At 38.2% G+C, this 25,415-nt stretch overlaps 1 protein-coding gene across 3 annotated transcripts in view; it reads right to left on the bottom strand.

The window, feature by feature from the left end:
• STK26 (serine/threonine kinase 26) overlaps positions 1 to 25,415 on the bottom strand; it is a 64,018-nt gene that overhangs the window by 11,504 nt on the left and 27,099 nt on the right. For 2 of the 3 annotated variants that reach the window (XM_072818006.1, XM_072818005.1), the window contains exons 3-8: positions 18,266 to 18,496; positions 8,503 to 8,559; positions 3,508 to 3,616; positions 3,266 to 3,423; positions 1,905 to 2,090; positions 410 to 558 (exon numbers count right to left, since the gene is read on the bottom strand). In XM_072818006.1, the coding sequence (XP_072674107.1) occupies positions 410 to 558; positions 1,905 to 2,090; positions 3,266 to 3,423; positions 3,508 to 3,616; positions 8,503 to 8,559; positions 18,266 to 18,496 (890 nt within the window). The remainder of the gene's footprint in view (positions 1 to 409; positions 559 to 1,904; positions 2,091 to 3,265; positions 3,424 to 3,507; positions 3,617 to 8,502; positions 8,560 to 18,265; positions 18,497 to 25,415) is intronic. The other variant, XM_072818007.1, reaches the window with a different exon arrangement.

Consider the following 25,415-nt stretch of genomic DNA (forward strand, 5'->3'; position numbering starts at 1 on the left):
CACAGTTTAGCATGTGGGCAAGGGGTGGGAAAGGCCTGGAGGTCAGTCCTCCAGATGAATTTTGCAGGTTCCCCCCAAAGTATGAGAAGACATAGCCCCTTATCACTTTGGGCAAACTAATAAATCACTTTTACTCAAATCATATTCCAAAATTTTGTAATATACTTAAGTATCCACTAGGGGTTAGACCGAGACCATTTAAAACTAGAGCAATGCACTTCAAAGAAAAAAACCTGCTTCCAAATTCATTGTACTCCACAGACTGTGATTTTAAAAGATTTTCACGGTTTCTACAGTAAAACTTTAAAATAAGGTTTATATTTTATGCTAGAGAAAGCAGAACAGATACTAGTTAAAAGGCAATATTAGAATGGGCTACCTACATAAAAATTAAATGATTTGTACATACGAATCAGAGCCCTCTGAATCAGATTCATCATCACTGTGCCCTTCTGCCTTCCATCTCTTAAATCGATCTATCAGTTCGGTCAGATAAGAAGTCTTCTTTGAATTTTTTACAATGAATTTGTGTTTCAGAAGTTCTTTGGCTGTAGGACGCTAAGGAAAAATATGAAGGATGCATGAATATTTCTAGGCTCTTTTATGGTTGCAAGGGATGGTGAAAAATCATTTCAATTAAGCTGAAAAGGTAGATCTGAAAACTAGGTCTACAAACATGAAGACAACTAAAATGTTGTAGGGGTAATAAATAGCTAATTCTACCTTTTTTTAAAAAAGGATTTTATTTATTTATTCATGAGACACACACACAACACAGAGAGAGAGAGAGAGAGAGAGGCAGAGACACTGGCAGAGGGAGGAGCAGGCTCCATGCAGGGAGCCCGATATGGGACTCAATCCTGGGTCTCCGGGATCACGCTCTGGACTGAAGGCAGGGCTGTAAACCACTGAGCCACTGGGGCTGCTCTAATTCTACTTTTTGAAGTGCCTCAAGACAACCGAATTCAATACACTACCTTGGTACCAATTTGTTCAAGCCCAGGGTCAAAAAGGTGGCCTACCTACCAGCAAATGGACAGGCAGGGCCCTCTCAAAAGCAGAGAAACACATGGCAGGATTTTGAAAATAAGTAAAAATTTAAAAACATTTCAAATACTTTTATTATATTTAAGTTGAAAAAATGGATGACAGCTAGAGGGCTATAATTTATTATCATCTGCACACATCATATGATGCTCAGATTAAGCCTTTCTCCATCATGCATTAATTCATAGCACATCTAAATGCAAATACCAGGTGCTATGGGGGACATTTCTCCCCTAGTGTTTTATTAATATCAGCATAATCATTCTCAATTTAAAAACAGTTCCATCGAAACCTAGTTCTTGTACATTTCTAGCCCCTAGAAGTCACCAGGCAGCTTTATTTTAGAAACAGTAAAGAAAAAAAAAAGAATCAGTAAAGCAACTGTGATCAAATCTGCCAGGTAAATGAGTGGAGTTCACTGGACTTCAGAAAAAGCATATAACTTCATATGTTGGAAATTCAAAAAAAATGTGAAATGCACATATCACTTTTCATGAAAAATAAAAATACAGTTGAATAAAAATCACTGGATAGTTACACATGTACTTTAATGACTTCCTGTAACAGGAACTTTGTATCTCAAATTTCCTTCCTCCTGAAATAAGAAATGATCAATAGAATAAGGAAGAAGCTAGGAACCATGAGAAAGAGAAAAAAAAATACAATGGAAGGAGAAGATAAAGTAAGGGTCTTGTTAAGAACTGAAGAGAATTAGCAAGACAGAGCGAAGAATCAGGTTCCTAGAAGGATCTTAGACAATACACAGGCACTGTATTCCTCACTGTAGAAAAATCACATTTGCTTTATATAGATTTAATAATAGAAAACAAATAGTAGTAATAGCAATATATACTCACAAATGATGGATCTTTGTTCAGGCAAGCATCAATAAATTCCTTAAAGGACTTAGTAAAGTCTCCAACAAGAGTTGGAGGATTGTTTTTTGGAATAAGAAACAGAACTCTCATTGGATGCATATCAGAATTAGGTGGCTCTCCTTTGGCTAGCTCAATGGCAGTGATTCCCAATGACCAAATGTCAGCCTGAGGGAAGAGAGAGAAAAAAATAATACCTCGAAATTCCATTCCAACAGTCATGAAATAGCCTGTGGGTCATATGATATTAAAGTGTCTCAAGAGGGGTGCCTGTCTGGCTCAATAAGAAGAGTGTGCAACTCTTGATCTTGGGTTCAGGAGTTCGAGCCCCACGTTGAGGGTAGAGAGGACTTAAACAATGAAATAGGTAAAACTTTACAAAAATAGTATCTCAAGAAATGTAAATGTAATACATTTTTTAACAGAATTCATTTATTTAAAAAATTATCAAATTCCCTAATGTTTTGCCAGGTACCATATTCTAGGCACTGAGGATTCAGGTGGTGAGTAAAGTAGACAAAAATCCCTGCTCTCATAGGGCTTGAGTTCCAATAAAGACACAGATAAATAAATAATATGATGTCAGGTGGTACTCGGTTCTGTGAAGAAAAGAATAAAATCAGGATAAAGGGATAATGAGTTATGGGGTCCTGGGGCTACACATTTACACGGGATGGCTAGGGAAGACTACTCTGTGATGTAATGTGTTTTTTAAAATGATTTATTGATTTATTTTAAGGGGGAAGGGCAGAGGGAGAGGGAGAGAATCTCAAGCAGACTCCAAGAGCGCAGAGGCTGGCATGGGGCTGATCCCAAAACCCTGAGATCATAACCTGAGCCGAAGCTAAGAGTTGGATGCCCAATTGACTGTGCCACTCACCCAGGAGCCCCTACGCTGTAAAGTAATGTTGAAGCAGAGACCCGATTGGTAGGAAGGTTATTCCAGATAGAGGGAAGGCTGAGTACAAAGGTTCTGAGGCCAGAGTGGTACTTGATATGTTTGAGGGATAGCAATGAGTCCCCTGTGGTCAAAGGAGACAGAATATAGAAGAGAGTAATAGGAGATGAGGCTGGAGAGGCAAAGGCCAGATCATAGATGGCCATGTATGTGATAGTAATGATCTCAGATTTTATTCTAAGTTGGACAAAAGGTTACTAAAGGGAATAGGGTCCAAATACTATCAGCATCCTGGGATCTTATGACTTAGCAGGAACACTTGACATAACTCTAGCTTTTGAAATACTCTTAAAAGAAAGAAGATTAGGGCAGTTTATTACATAGAATAGCATGCTATATAGAACCTACTATTAAAAACAAAATATTTTTTACAGGTACACTTTACTTTTGAGTCATAAGCTGACTGTTGAATAACTTCAGGAGCCATCCAAAATGGTGTTCCCACAAAGGTATTTCTTTTAATTTGTGTATCTGTCAGCTGGCCAGCAACTCCAAAGTCAGCAAGCTTAACATCTCCTTGTTCTGACAGCAAGACGTTGGCAGCTGGGAGGAAAAAAGAAATGAAATCTGCTCAGCATCCTCAGGACACAGCTACATTTCTCAGGTTCATATATGATTTTTGTATACCTTTTATGTCTCGGTGAATTTTCTTTTCTGAATGCAGATAGTCCAGACCTTTCAAAATTTCCTTTAGCATGGTAGCAATCTGGAACTCATCAAATGGACCAGCTCGAAGCTTAGGGGGGGAAAACACACACACTTTTATACATGTCTGAACAACCAAGTTCAAACCGGATATTATCTTTGAAATAAAGGAATCACTGAGATATACAAAGCAATTCTGCCTTTATTAAGCCAATATTGAAACAAAGGGGAAAACAATTTAAAAGGGAAGAGAGTCAACAAGTTAAGTCAAAGGGCTGAAAAGGTTTTTACATGATTAGATTTAATCTCGAAATATAATACAAGTAGTATGACCCCTGTACCAGCTCCAAATCCTGAGGTTCTCAAATATTTACATCTAAGAGTTAAGAAATATGCTAACAATGACAGAACTAGCTTTCTTCTCTCAATCTCTCTCTTTTTCTTTTTTGGCTAGGAAAAAAGAAATCAACTACTTAACAATTTTGGTGTTGGCTATTTAAATGATCAACTATTTACACTAAACTATTTTGAGATCATACAGTCACTAAGATTTCCACAGCAACTTGACTAGATCATATAGGTCAGCTCACAGCACAGTTCTTAGCATTCGTGTATCTCAATCACTTTGGAAAGCCGAGAGCCTTTTTGAGACCAAAATTTAAAAGTTAGTTAGGAATATATAATTAATCTATTCAGACTTCCATTGTAAAACAGAACCCAAACAAGCAAAAAAAAACAAAAACCAAAAACCAAAACAAACAAAAAAAAACAATGATCAAATCGTGAAAGTATACAGTTTTTTCAAATAACCATAACACATTTCCCTTTCTTTCCCCATCCCTGTACCAAAGCCAGTAGTTCCAACTGGAATACAAGGAAAGCAATGATTAGGTTTCAGGAGAAATTGTAATGGAATATCTGAAAATCTCTCTTTAAAATAAATGGTTATTTTAAAATTCTGGTACCTCATAAAGCACAAACAGTAGACTGTACAATATTATTACAGGAAAGGGTGGGAATCTAAAGTCAGGGCTGAGGTAGAGTTCTGTTTGCTGGAAGGAGGGAAGAGGTGGTGGAAATCAAACATCGCCCACTCTGCTTCACACTGGGAGGGATTCACAGCTCTTTGGCACCTTGTGTATTTCATCTTTCATGAATGCCATATTTATTCTGAATAAAGGGCACTTTCATGTTGAAATTTAACAGCTTAAAATAGAACCCATACTTCAGTCTTGCCATTGAATATTAACTGTGGTCTGGATATATGTTGTACTCCGGGGATGGCCATAGTTCAATAGGTGCCTTTCCTAGGTAACATTATCTATTTACTTATAAATCTATCAACTTCCACCCCAAAATATTCTATTTAAACAGGAGTGATTGAAGTTGTTCTCAAAGGTGAAAATGGCACTTTAAAAAAGATTTTATTTATTTATTCATGAGAGACACACGGAGAGAGGCAGAGACAGAGGTAGAGGGAGAAGCAGGCTCCCTGCAGGGAGTCTGATGTGGGGCTTGATCCCAGACACTTAACCACTGAGCAAACCAGGTGTCCCTGAAAATGTCATTTTATTGATGCTGGCAATGAAATTTTGAGGGACTACCAAATAACTGAGATAAAGGTCGTACTAAAGATTTGTAATTGGTATCACTGATCATAACATGTAGATAGGGCCCTTTCTTAAGTCAGTTACTTAAGAAATTGGGCAAGGTCTGTAAGGGATATTACATGTCATTCTGAAGGACTTCTAAAAAAATATATTTCAGTAAAAACAAAACAGAGGTTCTAAAGACCCATTGGCTTATTGGGTATATTTAGGTCCAGTTTAAAATTCAGGAAAAGTACAATCTCAACTCACTTGGTACTGGAGGAGGATGGGAGGGGGAAACCCCATGGCAGGGAAATGCGAATGGGGTGGTACAGCTGGGTTTTTCTGGTTTGTTATCAGACAGAAAACTACTTCAAGCCTGTGGTTAAAATGTTTCTTTAGCCATGTTGACAATGATGAGAAAAGGAGAAAAAAAGGGATTTGGAAAGAGAAGGAAGGTAAAGTCGATGCAACAGAGACTTTTTTATTGGCAGTACAGCCTTGGGAGAGATAATGCTGAAATCTTGGTACACTGGCCTTGGAGTACATTAATGAACTTCTCCTCGATGACTGAAGACCGTGCCAGGTTTCTTAACAGCTAATACCTCCACCTCTGGGGCAGCGTACTGGCCTTGGGTAATTTGCCTCTATTGTCCACAAAAGGCATGCAAGAGAGGGACTCTTTCACCAACTGTATACTTGTGGGCTTGAGGCTTTCCCTATTCCTTTGACTTTCCGCCTGTCCTAATGCAGCACATGATATTTATGCCTTCTCTTATAGTTAGCACATTGTTTCCAACTTTTTTTTTTTTTGGTGCTCATATTTCATTCAATTCGCCTTATCATATGAGCTTTTGTTGTAAGCCACTGCAACTCTTCCTGGAAAGAAGTCAGGTATGAAAATTCCATAAAATGACTTCTAATATCCTCAAGGTCTGCTCATATACAACTAAGTTTTTTTCAAGAATGGGAGAGAATTTTGAGGTATACACTCTAAAATGCTGATGCCAATGACAAGTCATAATCACACTCCGTTAGTTGGGCACCAGAGAGAAATAATCTCTGCCCAGCATCCCTCTTGTTTTCTCTTGTCCTTCGTAGCAGCGCCCTCCTTCTAATCTAATCCTTTCTTAAGAGTCCCTAAATGCTAGCATTCATTTGTACGGCACATTTTCTCATCATTTGCCCTCCATACGAAGGCCAGTTACATGAATTTTATCATTCAATCACAGTGTTATTGAATCTGTGAGGTAGAGAAACGTCAAGTGATTATTAATCGAATTTCTTCATTCAGCATTTGAGGAAATCATGGCACAGAGGTGCAATGGCTTGTCCAATATTAGCCAGTCAATGGCAGAACTAGGACTAGAACCTAGGTTTCTTGATTTTTTTTAGCTACTACATACAGGGCTAGGAACATCTTAAGTTTTTTGAATTATGCTCCTTGGTATTTGTACTATTAAGCAGGATGAAATTAAGATCTCACAAACATTTCATTCAGAGATCTTATAAAACTGACCAAACTACTCCTGGGGATACAGCTTGAATTAGTTAGAACTGGGCCAGTGTCCAATGCTTAACATTGCTATCACTGATCCTGATGACAACAGTGCATTCGCTTTGCCAATGCCTACAGAACAGGGAAGGGACATGGTGAGCCCCTTGGGGGAACAGATAAGGTAACTGTGATAAATTTGGAAAGGGCTCTTAATATTTAAAAAGTAGAAGAAGGAGGATTGTGGAGCAATTGGCAGGATTCTTGTGGAGCTAATGAAAACGCTATTGTGTAATAAAACTATGTGACAAGACAAATGGAAATGGGGTCATTTAAACTTCAAGACAAGAATGAGATCTGACTCCATAAGCATGAAGGATTATTATACAAAGAAACACCAGTTGTGTTCTATCATTAGAGAGGAAAGAGAAAGAAAAAATGAACTCAAGCTTTAGGATATAAGAATTAGATTAGACACAAGGAAGGATTACCTAACTCAGTAACTGATTAAAATGAGATGAATTCCTAGAAAGATATGAGACTATCTAGTTTAATTACCATTTCTTTAGAATGTTTCCAATATGGTTCTTTTTAAAGGAAAGACAATCTCGTACAGTCATTTCTGTTCATAGGATTATTTGAAACTTTGGAGTCACTGGCAGGGAGTATTAAACCCTTTTAGAAATATTTAATTACTTACAGTTGGGAAAACTCATCTCCACTTGAGAATACGAGTTAAACTATTACGTGATCTTAATCATCAAAACACTTTATTTTTAGAAACAGCAGACTCTAATTTCAAAAGCAGAAGGATGCTAAGAAAATAAAAATCATAGAGTAAAGATGTAAGGGAACTTAGAAATAACTTCTTTGTTTTATAGGATATCCTAGTCTGAGGAATTTATGTGTCTGGTTCACAGCCACAGATTTAGTTATGAAGACAGCTAGTCCCACAACCTCAAACTCCTATAGGCCCACCCAGTGGCCATCCTGCTACACAGAGTTGCCTCTAGTAATTCATATTGAATTTTATTTTATTATTATTTTTAAAATTTTATTTATTTATTCATGAGACACACAGAGAAAGAGGCAGAGACACAGGCAGAGGGAGAAGCAGGCTCCTCTACACAGGGAGCCCGATGTGGAACTCGATCCCGGGACCCTGGGGTCACACCCTGAACCCAAGGCAGACGTCCAACCGCTGAGTCACCCAAGCGTCCCTCATATTGAATTTTAAATACAAGGTCATATTAATAAAGATTTAAAAGGGGGAAAACAGCAATGATAGAATCACAGCAACTTGGGGAAAACAACCAGTGTTTCTCAAATGGATTCTGTGTGTGATCACAGCATTTTGGGTGAACTTTTCCTGCTCATCGCAGGATTTTAGCATCCAGATCTTTGCCCACTAAAATTGCCCTAGCGCTTCTAAGTCATTATGACAACCAAAAATACCATCACATTTCCAAATGGCCTAGAGAGGGGCAGAGAGAATTCTGTAGGGAACTGGGTCTGTAGGCCTATTTGGTGAGAACCCAAGAACCAGTTTTAGTGACAATTACCTGAATTACTTATTTTTTTAAAAATCCAAGAACATGGTCTTTTCAGGGAAATGCCTGTAAAGTAAGACTCTAAACTTACAATTGTCACGTAGTCCTAATTTGCAGAGCTTTATTTCATTGAGCTATTCATATTTCATACACTCTAAGAATGTCAGCAATATGCCCATCCTGCAATCCAGCTCAATCTACATAAGAGTAGTGGTCCCGAGTAAAGAGTTTAATTTGAATATATTAAACCACTCAGCTTGCCCAAAAGCCATTGCTTACTCCAGTTAAAAGAAAAAAGTCAAAGTACAGACGCGTATATGTGTAATCATTCAAAAATACTTACAAGATCCAGTGCTGAACCACCACCCAGGTATTCCATTATTATCCATAATTTTGAACCCTGTAAAAGCCATGAAACAATTGAATAATTATAAATCTGAGCCAAATAACATACTAACACTAAATGTTAAATCTGACATACTGATGTACTGGTTCTAAAATATGAGTTTAAAATTAGTTGTTTGAAACTCAGAATATATTTTTCCACAGAATGCTACAAATAGGGGATCCCTGGGTGGCGCAGTGGTTTGGCGCCTGCCTTTGGCCCAGGGCGCGATCCTGGAGACCCGGGATCGAATCCCACGTCGGGCTCCCGGTTCATGGAGCCTGCTTCTCCCTCTGCCTGTGTCTCTGCCCCTCTCTCTCTCTCTCTGTGACTATCATAAATAAATAAAAATTAAAAAAAATGCTACAAATAAAAGTAAAGTTCTGAGTCTTGACCTTCCTCCGAGGCCATTTAGACTGTGATATAACTAAATGAAGAATTTTTTTTAATGGTTGAACTATTAGCAATTTTTATAAAACCCAGAAAAAATAAACCAGAGCCTTTGTTATTTTGGATGATTCTGAAAGGAAAAGATAGTTACATTAAAGAATGTGGAGGTATATGAAGACTTGTAGAAATTTTAAATGGGGCTTCTGGGTACTTCCCATGTAATTTTAGTTTGAGTACACTGGATATTTTGCCTTACTAGTTTTTGACTTTTGTTTTCATATGTCTTACGACTTTTATCAGCCATGATTAGGGGCCATTTTTGGTACACATGTGGAGCCTAGAAAGGATATTGTCCCTTCTTGCCCTCAACCCCTGCTGCCGAGGTAAATGTCTAAGAGATAGGGAGTATGTAGCTTGAAAAGCATATGATTACTTGATTTCTAGGTAGAATTAACTTCACTATAAGTTGTAAAAGAAGAAATGGGGCAAGTATATGTGTATCAGCTCTATCAGATAAAAATAGGAATAAACCATTAAATCTTTCCTTCTTTCAGTTGTAGCTTGAAATACTAGGGACACTTTTCTCCCCGTATCATTTTTTATTTAATCTTTTTAGAAAGATTTTATTTATTTGACAGAGAGGGAGACCATGCACACAAGTAGGGGGAGAAGGAGAAGCAGGTTCTCTGCCAAACAGGGAGTCCAATGTGGGGCTTGATCCCAGGATCCCAGGATCATGACCTGAGCAGAAGGCAGAAGCCTAACCAACTGAGCCACCCAGGTGCCCCTCTCCCCGTATCATTTCATGCATGCTATTCTCTGAATTCTTGTGAGACCACAGATTTGATGGAAGTGGGGCAGTTGATTTTACTATACTGGCAAGTAGTCAAGTGGTGAATGGCTTGTGTTCTGAAAGTCCATTTTTAAGGAAGGTGTTTCAAATTTGGAAAGCAAGCATTTTCCCATAAAAATAATGTCTAGCTTCCTGAGGTAGTCCCCAACAAAAGAAGGTATCCACGGTGTAGCAGGAAGAATGCCAGAGAAACGGACTACTATTGATACCATAACAATGTTTCCAGGGGAAAAACATAGTGTTATGCTTCAACTTGGGATGCCAGGGACACATTTCTTACCTTTACAGCCCCAGCTGTGGGATGAAGATTCTCGAACTACTGCCAGGAGCCATCAAACTCTAAACTCCCTGGGAAGTACTCAGGAGCTCCATTCAAAATGTACACACGTCTCCATGAAGCTGGGGCTTTAGAATGGCCAAGAATGGACCCCGGTAACATGATGATGGGTGACACTCTAGGGACTGGGATGTGGCCTAGTATTAGGGCCTAGGGAGGAAGGGCTCAGTTAAATGAAGATGAAAGGATTCCTCCTTTCTTTCTGGATGCTGACACCATATAGGATATGCATAAGAGATGGGGGGGGGCAAACAATGTACCTTTTCCCCTAGTCTTGATGTTCAGTCCCCTATCATAGCCTGAACTGAAGAAAGAGCTGTCTCTGGCAGTGGAGGTGTCTACAATAGGAAGGAGAAAAAATACATCCCTGTAACAACAGGGAACGGAAAGAGTTCCAGGAATGCTTCAGGTAACTTGTTTTTACGTAAAGAAATTAGGCTCTCAGAATCTGAGAATTGTAAACTTGATGTGTCTTTATACTTTTTTCAAGAGATGAAGAAAGTGTTTCTCACCATGCTGCATGGCCTGAGAATTTATTTCTTTCACTACAAGTTTGTTTCTAATAAGCACTATGTTCTACCTTATAAATTCAGAATGTTTCTCATTCACCTGATATTTAAAAGGCAAATGAAAAGATCTTATGAAACATGTTTACCTGTTTTCTAGTTCTGCATGAATGAAAGCATCTGTTTTCCAAGTTTGAAACAATGTGTGTCCCTTTTCCAGCTTATGGATTCAAAACAGAAACTTACCTACTGTCTCTCTTCCACTAAAGCATGTTCATAGAAAACAAAATGTTATTAAGGTTATGACTACGCAACTTCCAGATCTGAAATGAAGGCTTCCTCCTCGCAAGCAAGCCATTGGGTGGAAGCAGGACTCTCCTGAACAGGGCAGGGAAGGAACCAGAGCTGCCGGACAGATTTTTCTGCCTGCTTCCTCCTGATCACTGCTTCTGGAGACAAGCCTCCTTGGAAGAGGGCCATGACCTTCAAAAGATTGCTATGCAGGTGTAGGGGCTGACAGAAGGCTGGTCGGGCTCTTCCTGGTTAAAGGAAGCTTCACTCAGAGAGGTTCTTATGGGTTCCTTGTCCACAGCAGATCTCTGTGAAAACACCACTTGCAAAACAAACAAAACTGAAAAACCTAGACTCTGTGTTCTTTTGGAGGACTACACAACTTCTACCTTTGATTTCCATGAAAAGATGTTTGTGTTGGAGAATGCAAATAAGTATGTTTGGCTGGCTTTTAAATCATTTAAAAGTCTACCTTAAAAACTACCGAACGCGTCTGAAAGAAATTAAGGAAGACACAAAGAGATGGAAAAATATTCCATGCTCATGGATTGGCAGAATTAATATTGTGAAAATGTCAATGCTACCCAGGGCAATTTACACATTAATGCAATTCCTATCAAAATACCATGGACTTTCTTCAGAGAGTTGGAACAAATCATCTTAATATTTGTGTGGAATCAGAAAAGACCCCAAATAGCCAGGGGAATTTTAAAAAAGAAAACCATAACTGGGGGCATCACAATGCCAGATTTCAGGTTGTACTACAAAGCTGTGGTCATCAAGACAATGTGGTACTGGCACAAAAACAGACACATAGATCAATGGAACAGAATAGATAATCCAGAAGTGGACCCTCAACTTTATGGTCAATTAATATTCGACAGGCAGGAAAGACTATCCACTGGAAAAAAAGTCTCTTCAATAAATGGTGCTGGGAAAATTGGACAGCCACATGCAGAAGAATGAAACTAGACCATTCTCTTACATCATACACAAAGATAAACTCAAAATGGATGAAAGATCTAAATGTGAGACAAGACTCCAGCAAAATTCTAGAGAACACAGGCAACAACACCCTTTTTGAACTTGGCCACAGCAACTTCTTACAAGATACATCCATGAAGGCAAGAGAAACAAAAGCAAAAATAAATTATTGGGACTTCATCAAGATAAAAAGCTTCTGCACAGCCAAAGAAACAGTCAAGAAACTAAAAGACAACCTACAGAATGGCAGAAGATATTTGCAAATGACGTATCAGATAAAGGGCTAGTATCCAAGATCTATAAAGAACTTATTAAACTCAACAGCAAAGAAACAAACAATCCAATCATGAAATGGGCAAAAGACATGAACAGAAATTTCACAGAGGAAGACATAGACGTGGCCCACAAGCACATGAGAAAATGCTCCGCATCCCTGGCCATGAGGGAAATACAAATCAAAACCACAATGAGATACCACCTCACACCAGTGAGAATGGGGAAAATTAACAAGACAAGAAACAACAAATGTTGGACAGGATGTGGAGAAAGGGGAACCACCTTGCACTGTTGGTGGGAATGTGAACTGGTGCAGCCACTCTGGAAAACTGTGTGGAGGTTCCTCAAAGAGTTAAAAATAGATCTGCCCTACGACCCAGCAATTGCACTGCTGGAGATTTACCCCAAAGATACAGATGCAGTGAAACGCCAGGACACCTGTACCCCAATGTTTATTGCAGCAATGTCCACAATAGCCAAACCATGGAAGGAGCCTTGGTGTCCATCAAAAGATGAACAGATAAAGAAGATGTGGTCTATGTATACAATGGAATATTACTCAGCCATTAGAAACGACAAATAGCATCCTTTTGCTTCGACGTGGATGGACCTGGAGGGTATTATGCTGAGTGAAATAAGTCAATCGGAAAAGGACAAACATTATATGGTCTCATTCATTTGGGGAATATAAAAATTAGTGAAAGGGAATAAAGGGAAAGGAGAGGAAATGAGTGAAAGTATCATTGAGGGAGACAAAACATGAGAGACACCTAACTCTGGGAAATGAGCAAGGGGTAGTGGTAGGGGAGGTGGGCGGGGGGTTGGGGTGACTGGGTGATGGGCACTGAGGGGGGCACTTGGCGGGATGAGCACTGGGTGTTATGCTATATGTTGGCAAATTGAACTCCAAAAAAAAAAATAAATAAATAAAAACCTCAAATCATTTAAAAGTCTGAGATGGTATCTACATACCGGTTTAAAATTCCAAAAGTGATTGTAAATCATAACCGTATATCTGGCACACTGAAGCAGAAGAAGTCCCTGAAGGAAAAACTCTACTTCCCCACTAACAGAATGATCCACACATCCTAACAATGGGCTGGAGGAATAAGTTTAAAGTCCTGCATCAAGGGGCACTTGGGTGGCTCAGCGGGTAAGTGTCTGCCTTTGGCTTAAGGCATGATCCCAGGGTCTTAGGAAGAGTCCTGCATCATTTGTTCATAGAAAAAAGATGATGAGAATACCATTACGCATGTTTCAGGGATGATTATTGTACTATATGCTAAATACATGTTGAATTAAATGGGCTGCTCTGTGAATCTCCTAGCCAGTTATAACACCAACCACATAATCCAAAATGTACAACGCAAGTCAGTCAGTCACCAAATTCATAGGGACAAAAAGTAGAAAGGAAGTGACAAGGGACTATGGAGAGGAGACAATGGGGAATTAGAGTTTAATGCAGATAGAGCTTCCTTTGAGGAAGATGAAAAAGCTCTGGAAATGCAGGGTGGTGATGGTTACACAATAACATGAAGGCACTTGCTGCCACAGAACTGTCCACTTAAAATGGTTAATTTTATGCTGTATTACCACAATAAAAAAGAAAACAGTATATAAAATTTTATAGAACTGCAGGGGGACAGGAGAGATCATCTTGCCACACACTTTACTGTCCCTGTATCGTTTTCTTCCAAACTAGAATAGCTTCTCTAGACTCTACCCTCACCCAAATCATGCTCAAATTCTTGTTCCAATGCTCCTGTCCATTGCTGGGGTTATTGTATTTGATGTACCCACAGATAAATGGGTAATATGAAGCAAGTTAGATACATCTATCTGGGGCTAAAGAGAGAGACTAGCGCCAGAGACATGAATTTAGAAGTTAGTTGTGATAGAGGGCACCTGGCTGGCTCAGTTGGTTAGGTGTCCGACTCGTGATTCTGGCTGAGGTTATGATCTCAGGTTTGTGGGACCGAGCCCCGCACCGGGCTCACACTCAGCATTGAGTCTGCTGGAGATTCTCTCCCTCTGCCCTGCCCTGCCTTTCAAATAAATAAATATATCTTAAAAAAAGGAAGAAGAAGAAGTTGTTGTGGTAAAGTGAATGAGACTGACCAGAGCAACATGCAGAATGAGAGGAATATACATAGTAGGGCACTCAATAACGAAATATCTGCTACACTGAATCTAATATGGGGCTCCTTCGTGATGTGTTATTTCAAGTTTAAGCCATATTTATTTTGAAGAAAAAACATTGTATGAAGAAGAAAATTTTTCTCTCTTCAATTTCCTTCAAGTTTTATAAGAAAACTCTGAAAAACCATTTTTAACTAAGGAACATTCCAGAAACATTCACCATACACTGGGAGTAAACACACACAAAAATCTCAGGAAAAACAGTGAGAAGGTCACAAAACTTTACAGACTCTATTCTAGAATATTTTAGTTCAATCATTCAATTTTTAAAAATAAATATCAAGGTGGTGGTATGTGGAGGGGGCATATTTCCTTAATATAAACAGAAATCTAAAGGTGATTTTAAGCAGCAAATAAAGGCATGATTCAAATTTTATTCAATGCCTGAGTGAGCTTCATTTTAAGATTTACATTGAACTAGAAAAATATTTAAAGATTATAAAAATTTTTCCAATATTATGAGATCAGAAGGGAAGGGTTTGCTTATTTTAGCACTCTTCATAAAGACTAACTTTGTCTCTCGAGAAAATCGGCAGTGAACTAAAATTAAAGGAAAATACTGTGGTCATACTGATGTTTGTCTGGCTTTTACTCTTGGTTTTAAAAATGAAGTTATACAGTGAGCTCAGTCAAAATGAATACCTTGTACATTTTTGCATGTTTCAAGGAAATCACTACAACTGCATACAGTTTCAGAGAGCATATAATTTTCTTTCAAATTCAGTAACTTTTCCTCCAGCCTACAGTGAGGTCTTGCTTTTATGTATGATATCCTATGTAAAGACAACCTGAGAAAAACCCATATCCTACAATACTGAATTAACTCAACTCACAAAATCCCCCATGTCATCTGAAATGGAAGGATGGGCCACAATAAAAACATAAGTCGATTGATAATGCAGGTCCCTGATGGTACTCAGAGGATGTAGCCTGGAGTTATATTGACTGCACTAAACAGAACTCTGTTATATTTGATGTGATTTTAGTTTTCTTAAAAAGAAAGCAAGCTCACAGAGTCCCACTCTGTTTTAATATAAATGGAAAATAAACAAGTTGGTCAGTTTAAGTTGGTAATTTAAATAATTAATAATAATTTAATTATTTAATATTAAAAGGTTATAAAATCATAATCTACTTCTGTGTATATATATGCACATGTATCTAGAGATAATACACACACATTTATTTACTTCAATGTAAACAGATTCTGGATAAAAATAATCAGTATCAGCCAGCTGTGAATTTCTACAATTTTATCAAGAAATGACATGTTCTTCAAAGTAGTCTTTCATATCACGGACTTTAATTAATGATGGTTAAAGAGGATAAAAATAATTCTGTTTGATCCTTTAAGAAGACATCATAGATAGTGGCCCTGGTTCACAGATTAGTCTGAGAACATTCTATAATCAAGGCTTGAACAGGACAATCTTTTATTTATTTAAATATTAAGTATTTATTGGGTGAGTGGTACATGTACAGTATGAGGGGAATTTTTAAAAACATGAACTCTTAAGAATAAATAATACAAACAGCTATAATCCATTTTCCATGAGAGTCCTGAATCTGAGTCAATGGAGGCTATAAAGAACCAATGAAACAGTCAACACCACATTGGTACCCATTTTCAAGGTAATAAGAATAGGCCATTTGAAATAGGACTTATTGAATATTTTAAGTTGATTACCAAAAAAAAGCTTACCTGTTACAGATGCCTAAGAATAGCAAAGGTTGAGGTTTGCAATAGAGAAGGTCTGGAATTACCAGGATTCAATCCAGAAAGAGTAAACAGAATGAGTAAACAGCACACACAACAACAACAACAACGACAAGTTCCTGAGGCTGCCTCAAACCAAGCCTGCTATGGCAATCAGGAGGGAGACCTAAATGTATCGCTACTGAGTGATCACTCAGGATTCCTAAAGTAGTCTGACGTGCTAAATAAGTTTTGTAGGAGAATTCAGAAGCAAAATATGCCACAAAGGATTAAACAATTGTGTGTACAATAAAAGAGACTAATGGCTAACACTGAGAAGTAAATTGGCTAGGAATTAACATTTCCTCTTGGAAGCCTATCTTTCACACTACCGCCTTCCCCACAAAATGCTAGAAGTGACTACTTGCTTGTTTGTGTACCCATCTGGACCTTGTACATATCTTTAATCACAAAATCTGCACCCTCTTAGTGCAATGTGGGACTGTGAGCTCCCTCATGGCAGGGTGAGTTCTTCATTTTTTTAAAGATTTATTTACTTATGGGGGAGGGAGGGATGGGGCAGAGGGAGAGAATCACGAAGCAGACTCTGTGCTGAGTGTGGAGCCTGATACGGGGCTCAATCCCACGACTTATGAGATCATGACTTGAGTCAAAACCAAGAGCCAGAGGCTCACCCTACTGAGCCACCCAGGTGTCCTAGGCTATTCATTTTTTTTTTTAATTTTTTATGATAGTCACAGAGAGAGAGAGAGAGAGAGGCAGAGACACAGGCAGAGGGAGAAGCAGGCTCCATGCACCAGGAGCCCGATGTGGGATTCGACCCCGGGTCTCCAGGATCGCGCCCTGGGCCAAAGGCAGGCGCCAAACCGCTGCGCCACCCAGGGATCCCATAGGCTATTCATTTTTATATTTCCAGCACCTAATACAGTGTATGATACATAGTGACAGGTTGCATAAGGATTTATTCTGCTATGCATTTACACCACATTTCTAATTTGTGTAATAACAGAATAAATGGGCTTTGTAAAAAGGCAGCAAAATTTATGATTTCTAAATCAGTAATAACTGATAACTATATTATAATAACTGATAACTGATAACTATATTAGTAATAGGTTATTATCCTAGGGTTATCCTTAATTACGTATTAATTATCCTTTGGTCAGCAGAATACAAAAAGGTAGCATTAATTCTTATGCAGGCCAATAACTTGATGAGTTATAAACATACCCTTTTTGTCCCAGAGATAGATGAAAAAAAAAAACCAACTGACCAAACAAACAAAAAAACTCTTCCTCTCATTTGTAAACTCTGAAAAGTGAAGATCGAACATCGCCCTTCTTTGAAAGTTTTCAACATAGGGATAAAAAATTTTAATTTTAACATATTTTTTAACTCACACGTAAGCTAGATTTTTCTTTTTGTTTTTCACATTTCAATAGACACAGATCCTGACTTCTGACTCTGGAACCCAAGGACTCCTGGGTTTTACTAACCAGAGGGTTGTATTATGCAGTCATACCTCCATCTGCTGCAACCTCAGGTGTCTGCTAATCCTCTGATCCTGGAAACTAAAATTCCAACTTCTGTGGGGAAAAGGGGAAGGATAGACAGTATTCCACCTGCCTCCACTTCAACAGATATTTATCATGTGCTTAAGATGTGCCATGTCCTATGCTAAGTGATGGAAAAACCAAGACTGGAAGAGCTGAACTCCCTGCCATCAAGGAGCTCATAATATGGAGGGAGAGAAAGATGTGTAAATAACCACTGTAACTCCATGGAATAAATGACATACTTACATGTTCCATCAATTCTGAGGTTGAGACAGACTGGACCATTGAGAATAATGTGTGAAAGCCCAGGGGGAAAGCTCTTTCCTGACAAAGGATGTGTCTCAAGGACCAGCTGCATTTCTGCTCCTCTGTCAACCCAATGTTCAGGTGTGGAATAACGGTGCAGCTGAGTGCTGGGATGCATTCAGGATACAGCTGCTAAATCTAAAAACAGTCTATTTGGCACTATAAATGGAGCTGGATTCTGCCTGGAGGCCAAAGACTGCCAAATCTTAATTTAAGACATCGCCTTTCAAAAAGTAGAATTAAAAAAAAGAGAAAAACTTATAATGAAAATCCCTTATGACTTAAATAATACAGCACACACGTTACCTTTAAATATGATCCGTAGTATTTTGTTACATATGAGCTGTCACACTGACTCAAAACAGTTATTTCTTGCTGAATGTCTTCAATTTCATCTTCGGCTTCCTCAAGGTCTATGATTTTAATAGCAACCACTTGCTGGGTACGGTTATCAATTCCTTTGAAAACTTCTCCAAAGGAGCCTTTCCCAATGCGTTCTAATTTTGTGAACAGTTCTTCTGGATCTGCTATGTTATTCTAAGGGGGGGGGGGGGCAGGAAGAAAGAAAGAAAGAAAGAAAGAAAGAAAAGAACACAAATGTTTTGCATCAAATTTTTTTAAATGAAAGGAAAATAAATCACGAAGGCAATACCACATTTTAAAAAGCATACAAACTCCCTTGACTCTCCTCCACATGTGCTTTGTTAGAGCAATTATAATCCCAAACAGCCAGCTAGTCCATATTCTCCTGGATCACCCACACTAACTGGGCTTAGCTGATCCTGTTACCACAAACAATCCCATACAGCAAATGTTATCTCTGATGCCTGCCAAAGGGTCAGGTACTTCTAACTGTGACATTGGCCTTAGCAACATTTTCTTCTAGATATATTTCCTTAGGCAAAGGCAACAAAAACAAAAATAAACTTTTGGAACTACATCAACATAGAAAGCTTTTGCACAGTGAAATAAACCGCCAACAAAACGAAAAGGCAACCTATTTGAAAAGCAGAAAATATTTGCAAATAATATGCCTGATAAAGGGTTAATACCTAAATTATATATAAAACTTGCACAATTCAACACCAAAAAAAAAAAAACAAATAAAATACTCTGATTTAAAAATGGGCAAAAGACCTGAATAGACATTTTTATTTTTTTAAAGATTTAATTTATTTATTAGAGAGGGAGAGTGTGCATGCACACACGTAAGCAGGTAGGAAGGACAGAGGGAGAGGTAGAGAATCTCAAGCAGACTCCTGGCTGAGCATGGAGCCTGAGGTGGGCCTCAATCCCAGGACCCTGAGATGTTGACTTGAGCTGAAATCAAGGGTCTGATATTTAAACCGACTGAGCTGCCCAGGCAACCCCAGAATAGACATTTTTCTAAAGGCATCCAGATGGCTAACAGATACATGAAAAGATGTTCAACATCACTAATCAGGGAATTGCAAATCAAAACCATAATGAGCTATTTACCTTACACCTGTCAGAATGACTGACAAGAAAAATAACAAGTGTTGGTAAGGATGTGGAGAAAAAGGAACCCTTGTGCACTATTAGTGGGAATGTAAATAGGTATAGCCACTGTGGAAAACAGTATGGAGGTTCCTTAAAAAATTAAAAATAGAAATATATGATCCAGTAACTCCACTACTAGGTATCTACGCAAAGAAATTGAAAACATTAATTCTAAAAGATATGTATACCCCTATGTTTATTGCAGCCTTACCTATGATAGCCAAAATATGGAAGCAGCCCAAGTGTTCATCCATAGATGAATGGATAAAGAAGATGTGGTACATATATGATACAGTATTACTCAGCCATAAAAAAGAGCAAGATCTTGCCATTTGTGATGACATGGATGAAACTAGAGAGTATTATGCTAAGTGATATAAGCCAGACAAAGACAAATACCATGTGATTTCATTTATATGTGGAATCTAAACAAAATAAAACAAAAAACAGACCACATACAGAGAACAAACTGATGGTTGCCAGAGAATAAGGGGTTGGGGGGTGGCCAGGCAAAATAGATAAAGGGGATTAAGAGTACAACTTCAGTTATAAAATAAGTAAGTCATAGAGATGAAAAAGTACAGCATAGGGGATATAGTCAACAATATCACAGTAACATTGTTTGGTGACAGATGGTGACTACACTTATCTTGGTGAACACTAAGTATGTATGAATCATTATATTGTAAGCCTGAAACTAATATAACATTGTATGTGAATTATACTTCAAAAAAAGGGGGTGGACACTTTTTCAAATAAAGCAGCTGACTAGACAGAGTTTGCATATTAACACAACAGTAGCCATGGTGAGAGAACACCTAACCTAAGCTATAAGTAGGTGAATTGTTTAAAATTCTAAAATTCTGCCAGCAGAATATTACCTTTTCACACTCCTTCTCTTTCCAGCTCTGATATTCCAATACCCCACCTATACTACTAAACTACCATGTAAACAATACAGAATGAAAAAGACTCACGAATCTATAAGTCTATTTTTCTCTTTACTTGGGATCCTATCTGTATGTAATGTTTTCATCAATGGCTGAAATAAGATCCTCTGCCTTGATCATAATTGCTAGTGCTCATTTGGAAATGGTAATATGTTGAGCCTCTACAACTCATCTCCCAGTAGGAATCTAGAGTAAGTCAGTATTTTGCTACAATAAAATCTAGGATGAAGCATAGATTTTTAAGTTAGCAAATGCTTCGGATATTCATAAATTCACTGTCCTTTCCTGATTCAGAAATATCCTTTATCTTCTACAATTCTGAATTCAAACTTTCTCCCATGAGATAATGTTTATATCCTTACTTAAAATTCATATTGCTGAATAGTACCACTAATCAAGTAGAAACACAAGATTTCTAAACCTCCCCCAAAAGACACATTATTAATTTATACTTAAATGCTTCAAAATATAGAAGGATGCTATCTAGTTCTGGTGAGCTGTATATATTTAATGTCAACTGGACCTGCATTATCTGTTCATTTACTACAATTTTACCTTATCAACAATTTCAGGAGACAATTAGAGAGTTAGCCTGTTCCCTTACATCTTCTGTTATTAGACAAAGAGATCATTAAAGTTTATTTTTGTTTCTCATCAAGTTGTTTGCATCAACAGCATCAAATAGATCCACTAATGATTCCATTAAACTGCCTGTCTTCGAGTAACTAAAAGCTTACGACTGATTTTGAAAAATTTCACCTTTTTTTCAACCTGCCCAAATTCAGTTTGTACATGACCTTCTTACTTTATAAGCTTCCCCATTCTCCTTGATTGATTTTTCCCATTTCTAGAAGATGCACTTCCCATGTAGTAGTCTCTTTGATACTGCAAGCTACTTGTTATTCCCAACCATCTCCAGTACCTACATTGAACAAATAGCTTGAGCTGCCCACAGGGGCTTTTAAAAATAATTTAGATTTCTAGTAGGCTGCAAATGTGTCTTTAATGCTTACATTTTATTATACACCTTCCCTAAAATTTGAGTACCATCGTGATTAATTTCCTTGGTGTTCCCTTAGCAAGAAATTGTACCTTGTTACAATTAATATCACATGGTAGCTAACCCACCAGTTGCCTCTTCCTACTTTTGGTGATGGTTCTTCTGTTTTGTTTTCGTTTGGTTTGGGTTTTTTTTTGGTGGTGGTTCTTGTCTTTCTAGCACTTTGTGGCAAGACTACTCACCAAAGTTCTATAAGTTGCCAAATTCAGTGGATTTGGAAAAATAAAAGAAACAAATCTTTCCATTTTTCTGATAAAACCACAAAACAAATCTGAAAGTTGTGAGTATACCATCGGATTAAAAAATACATAGTACGCACTCTCTGATAACACATTCTGGACTAGGAAGCGTATTCGTTAACTTTCTAACAAGATTTTTCGTTGTTGTAAGCAACAAAGATTAAACCCTAATCTCCTTAATTCATGTTTTAAAAGGATTTCGCTGAAACAATCAACCCCGGGAGAACACAGCTGTTCTGTAATAAAATGGGTTCCTGACAGCATGTAAACAAAGATTTAAACATCGAATCACATTTTGCATCTTAAACTAGCTCTGAAGTGAATCCTAACTCATTGTAGTTTCCGATTTTAAATCAAGGAGTACCAATTTGGAGAAAGGAAAAGAGAATGCTTTTACACAATGTTTGTACTTTCCACTCCTTTATTTTGGGATGAAAAACCTGTCATGCAAAACCTCAATGTCTAGAATGAGGGGAATCATGAAAACAGCTTCTTAGGAGTAGAACCTCACCTCTTTGACTTCTGAAGGATAGAGCTCCCTGCTCTGTTTACCAAGTCCTGAATATTGGATAGATAATCCCGAAGTTCTATCTTTCCCTTCACCGTCTCACAAGCTTCTTAAACCAAAGTATGCCAAATCTTAATCAGGACAGGTTTTCTTCCTTTTTCTTTTTGTGCAAGGGCAAAATCAAGCAAATACGTGGTAAACATCTCAAGCAATTTCATAAATAGAAAACAACCTATATGGGGCAGCCTGGGTGGCTTGGCGGTTTAGCGCTGCTTTCAGCCCAGGGCTTGATCCTGGAGACCTGGGATTGAATCCCACGTCTGGTTCCCTGCATGGAGCCTGCTTCTCCCTCTGCCTGTGTCTCTGCCCACCCCCCATCCCGTGTCTCGTGAATAAATAAATAAAATCTTTTTTTAAAAAAAAAGAAAGAAAACAACCTGTATGAAGAAACTGATTTGCTTACTTGTTCACATCACTCTTCTTCAGAGTCTCTAAGAAAATCAAGTTCAGTCAGCAACCTCTTCATCCAAATCAAATTGTAATATTAAAATATTAGAGAATATTAAGAATTTCCAAAGAATATTAAAATCTCCTGATCTTCCTATCTCTACTGCAAGATCTCAGTTTACTACTAGATCTGTGTTTGCACTGACTTCTCAAAGCCATGGCACAGGATGGAGCTCTAAGTTCTGTAGCAGAAGCCAATGGGAGCAATGGTTACGTTAACTTCACATGGATTTACAACTAACGGTAGATGATTTATACATGCTTCATAAAAACAGGTCTGTGCACATGGGAACCTCACAGGTCTACCTCAGGACATTCACATTACTCCTTGACCTCCTGTACTTGTTGGGCTGTGCTTGGATTTGAACTCTCCAGCTCTAAGCACATTGTAACAAATCTGAATCTTAGACAGAAGTTATCATTACTATTTAAACAGTAAGGGTAGTAACTAGCTTTCAGTGTGAAAATACTCTTAGGATGCCCTAAAGGGACATTTGAATGTGGAAAGTCAGTGGCAGATGGAAGAAGCCTTCTTTCATACTGAAATCACAGAATCAGAGAGTTGGAAGGATTCTTAAGGGTTCTCTAGGGACTCTCCAGTCCTGGCTACACATTAGAATCACCAGGACAACTTTTAAAATGCAGATATCTAGGCGTCATCCCCAAAGTACTGATTTGGGATCTCTGAAATTAGTGCCTAGCAATAAGTTTTTGTTTTAAAGTGCTCCAAACTACTTCCTATGTAGTCATTTTGGCACCAGACTTGACATCAGCATTGGGAACCACCGAGAAAACATCTGAAATTTGTATCCTTGATTATAGGGAACTCATCACCCCTATTTTTCCCAGGCAAGCCCATGGCTCACTTCTAACTGTGCACACTCAAAGTGGACAACTTGGATATTAAAATTAAACCAAAGGGACTTCGGTATTTATATATATATATAGCTGTATTTTAAATATTTAGTCTGAAATACTTCTAAGGACAAATTTATAAAATTAGGGCCTACCCTCAAATAAGACAAGAAAAGTAATATTTACCAAAACACACACAACGTATCCCATATTTTTTTTTTGGTAATTCAGTTTATTCCTTCACCACCCAAAGGCCCAGACCCCAGGAAGCACCACAAAACTGAGGCAGGATAGCCCAGAGTGCAATCTCCCATACTCTTTGTGCGTGTATCTTTGAACATTTTTAAAAACACAATAGTGCTCAATGTAATAATAGGTTCAGATCTGATTGATGACAGTTTTGAGATAACAGTCAACATTGGCAAAGAATAAAAGTTTAGCTAGTAGATAATGCGTACAAATTGTGGATGGGGGTGGAGGGAAGGAAAAAGGTTTCCTTGACCCTCTTAAGGTCCCTGGCTGGTTCTGAAATAAAACTCACAAAGATAAGTTAACAGAAAAAAATCACATAAATTTATTTAATATAAGTTTTACATGATACTGGAGCCTCCATAAGGAAATGAAGACTCAGAAATGGTTAAACTGGTGAGGTTTTAAAAAATATTTTATTTATTTATTTATTTATTTATTTATTTATTTATTTATTTGAGAGAGAGAGAGAGAGAGATACCATGACCTGAGCCAAAACCAAGAGTCAGTTGCTCAACTGGCAGAGCTGTCCAGGGACCCCTAAACTGGTGTGTTTTCATGCTGGGTTTGACAAAGGGCAAAAAACTGTGAACAAGGGCAAAGAGTATGAGCTAAATGTAGTAAACTGGGGGAAACATAGCAAGGTCTGTTTGTTCAGATTCTTCTTGGCACCCTTTTGTCTTTGGAGACAGAGATGACAGAGATGCTCCTTTCTCTCTCTATGAGTACTATGTACTATGAGAACACCTCTCACGTGAGGGTCTTATAACCTGCTTCAGGGGACAAGGGCAGGGAGGAGGGGAAGAGGGAGAGTCAGTTAGAGTGACCTTCCTGCTTCTGCTATTTCCTCAAACCCCTTTAGCTTAAAATATTCAACATGCCAAGGTGTTATATTTTGGGGTAGTCCCATCAGGGGTAGTAGGAATGACTGAGTCAGGAGAAACAAGAAAACTGTAGACAAAATTAGAATTAGCTTTGAGGTTTTAACAGAATGGAGACCTGGAAAGCCAAAGGTGGTAAAGAACCAAAGGTACAAAATCTAATAGTTCCTTGACTCTGAGGCAGTCAAAGTAAAACCTCTAGTATGGAGCGGAGTGTAAAAACATAATAGATTTAGGGAAGAAAAGGTAGATTTCTTGGAGAATTTGGCCAGGAAGGGTTGAGATCAAGTGAGAGAACTTTCAAGAACCAAGAACCCAGCTGAGCAAAGATGACCTCAAAATATGTTTTGCACTTGCCTCCCTACCTAAATAAAATCTGTACCATGAATGCTCTTGGCTACACAATACTTTTTGCACTTAACGAAGACTGATCTGTGTACAAGCCTGCCAGTGACTCACTGATGAAGAGGACTATACAGGAAATGATGAGCAAAGAATTTGCTAACAATATGAGGCTTAGAAGGGAAGACCTCTTACTCTCTTCAAAGTCTCAAGTGGTAACACTGTGAGTGACCTGCAGTGAACTCAGGATGTCCGGACAGTCAGAGAGTAATTAAAAACTATAGCCTAACAATATACTGAAGACTAGAGATATATCTGCTTAGTTACCTATTGAAATTGCCCAG

The sequence above is a fragment of the Canis lupus genome, chromosome X (assembly GCF_048164855.1).
Source record: "Canis lupus baileyi chromosome X, mCanLup2.hap1, whole genome shotgun sequence".
Classification (NCBI taxonomy): domain Eukaryota; kingdom Metazoa; phylum Chordata; class Mammalia; order Carnivora; family Canidae; genus Canis; species Canis lupus.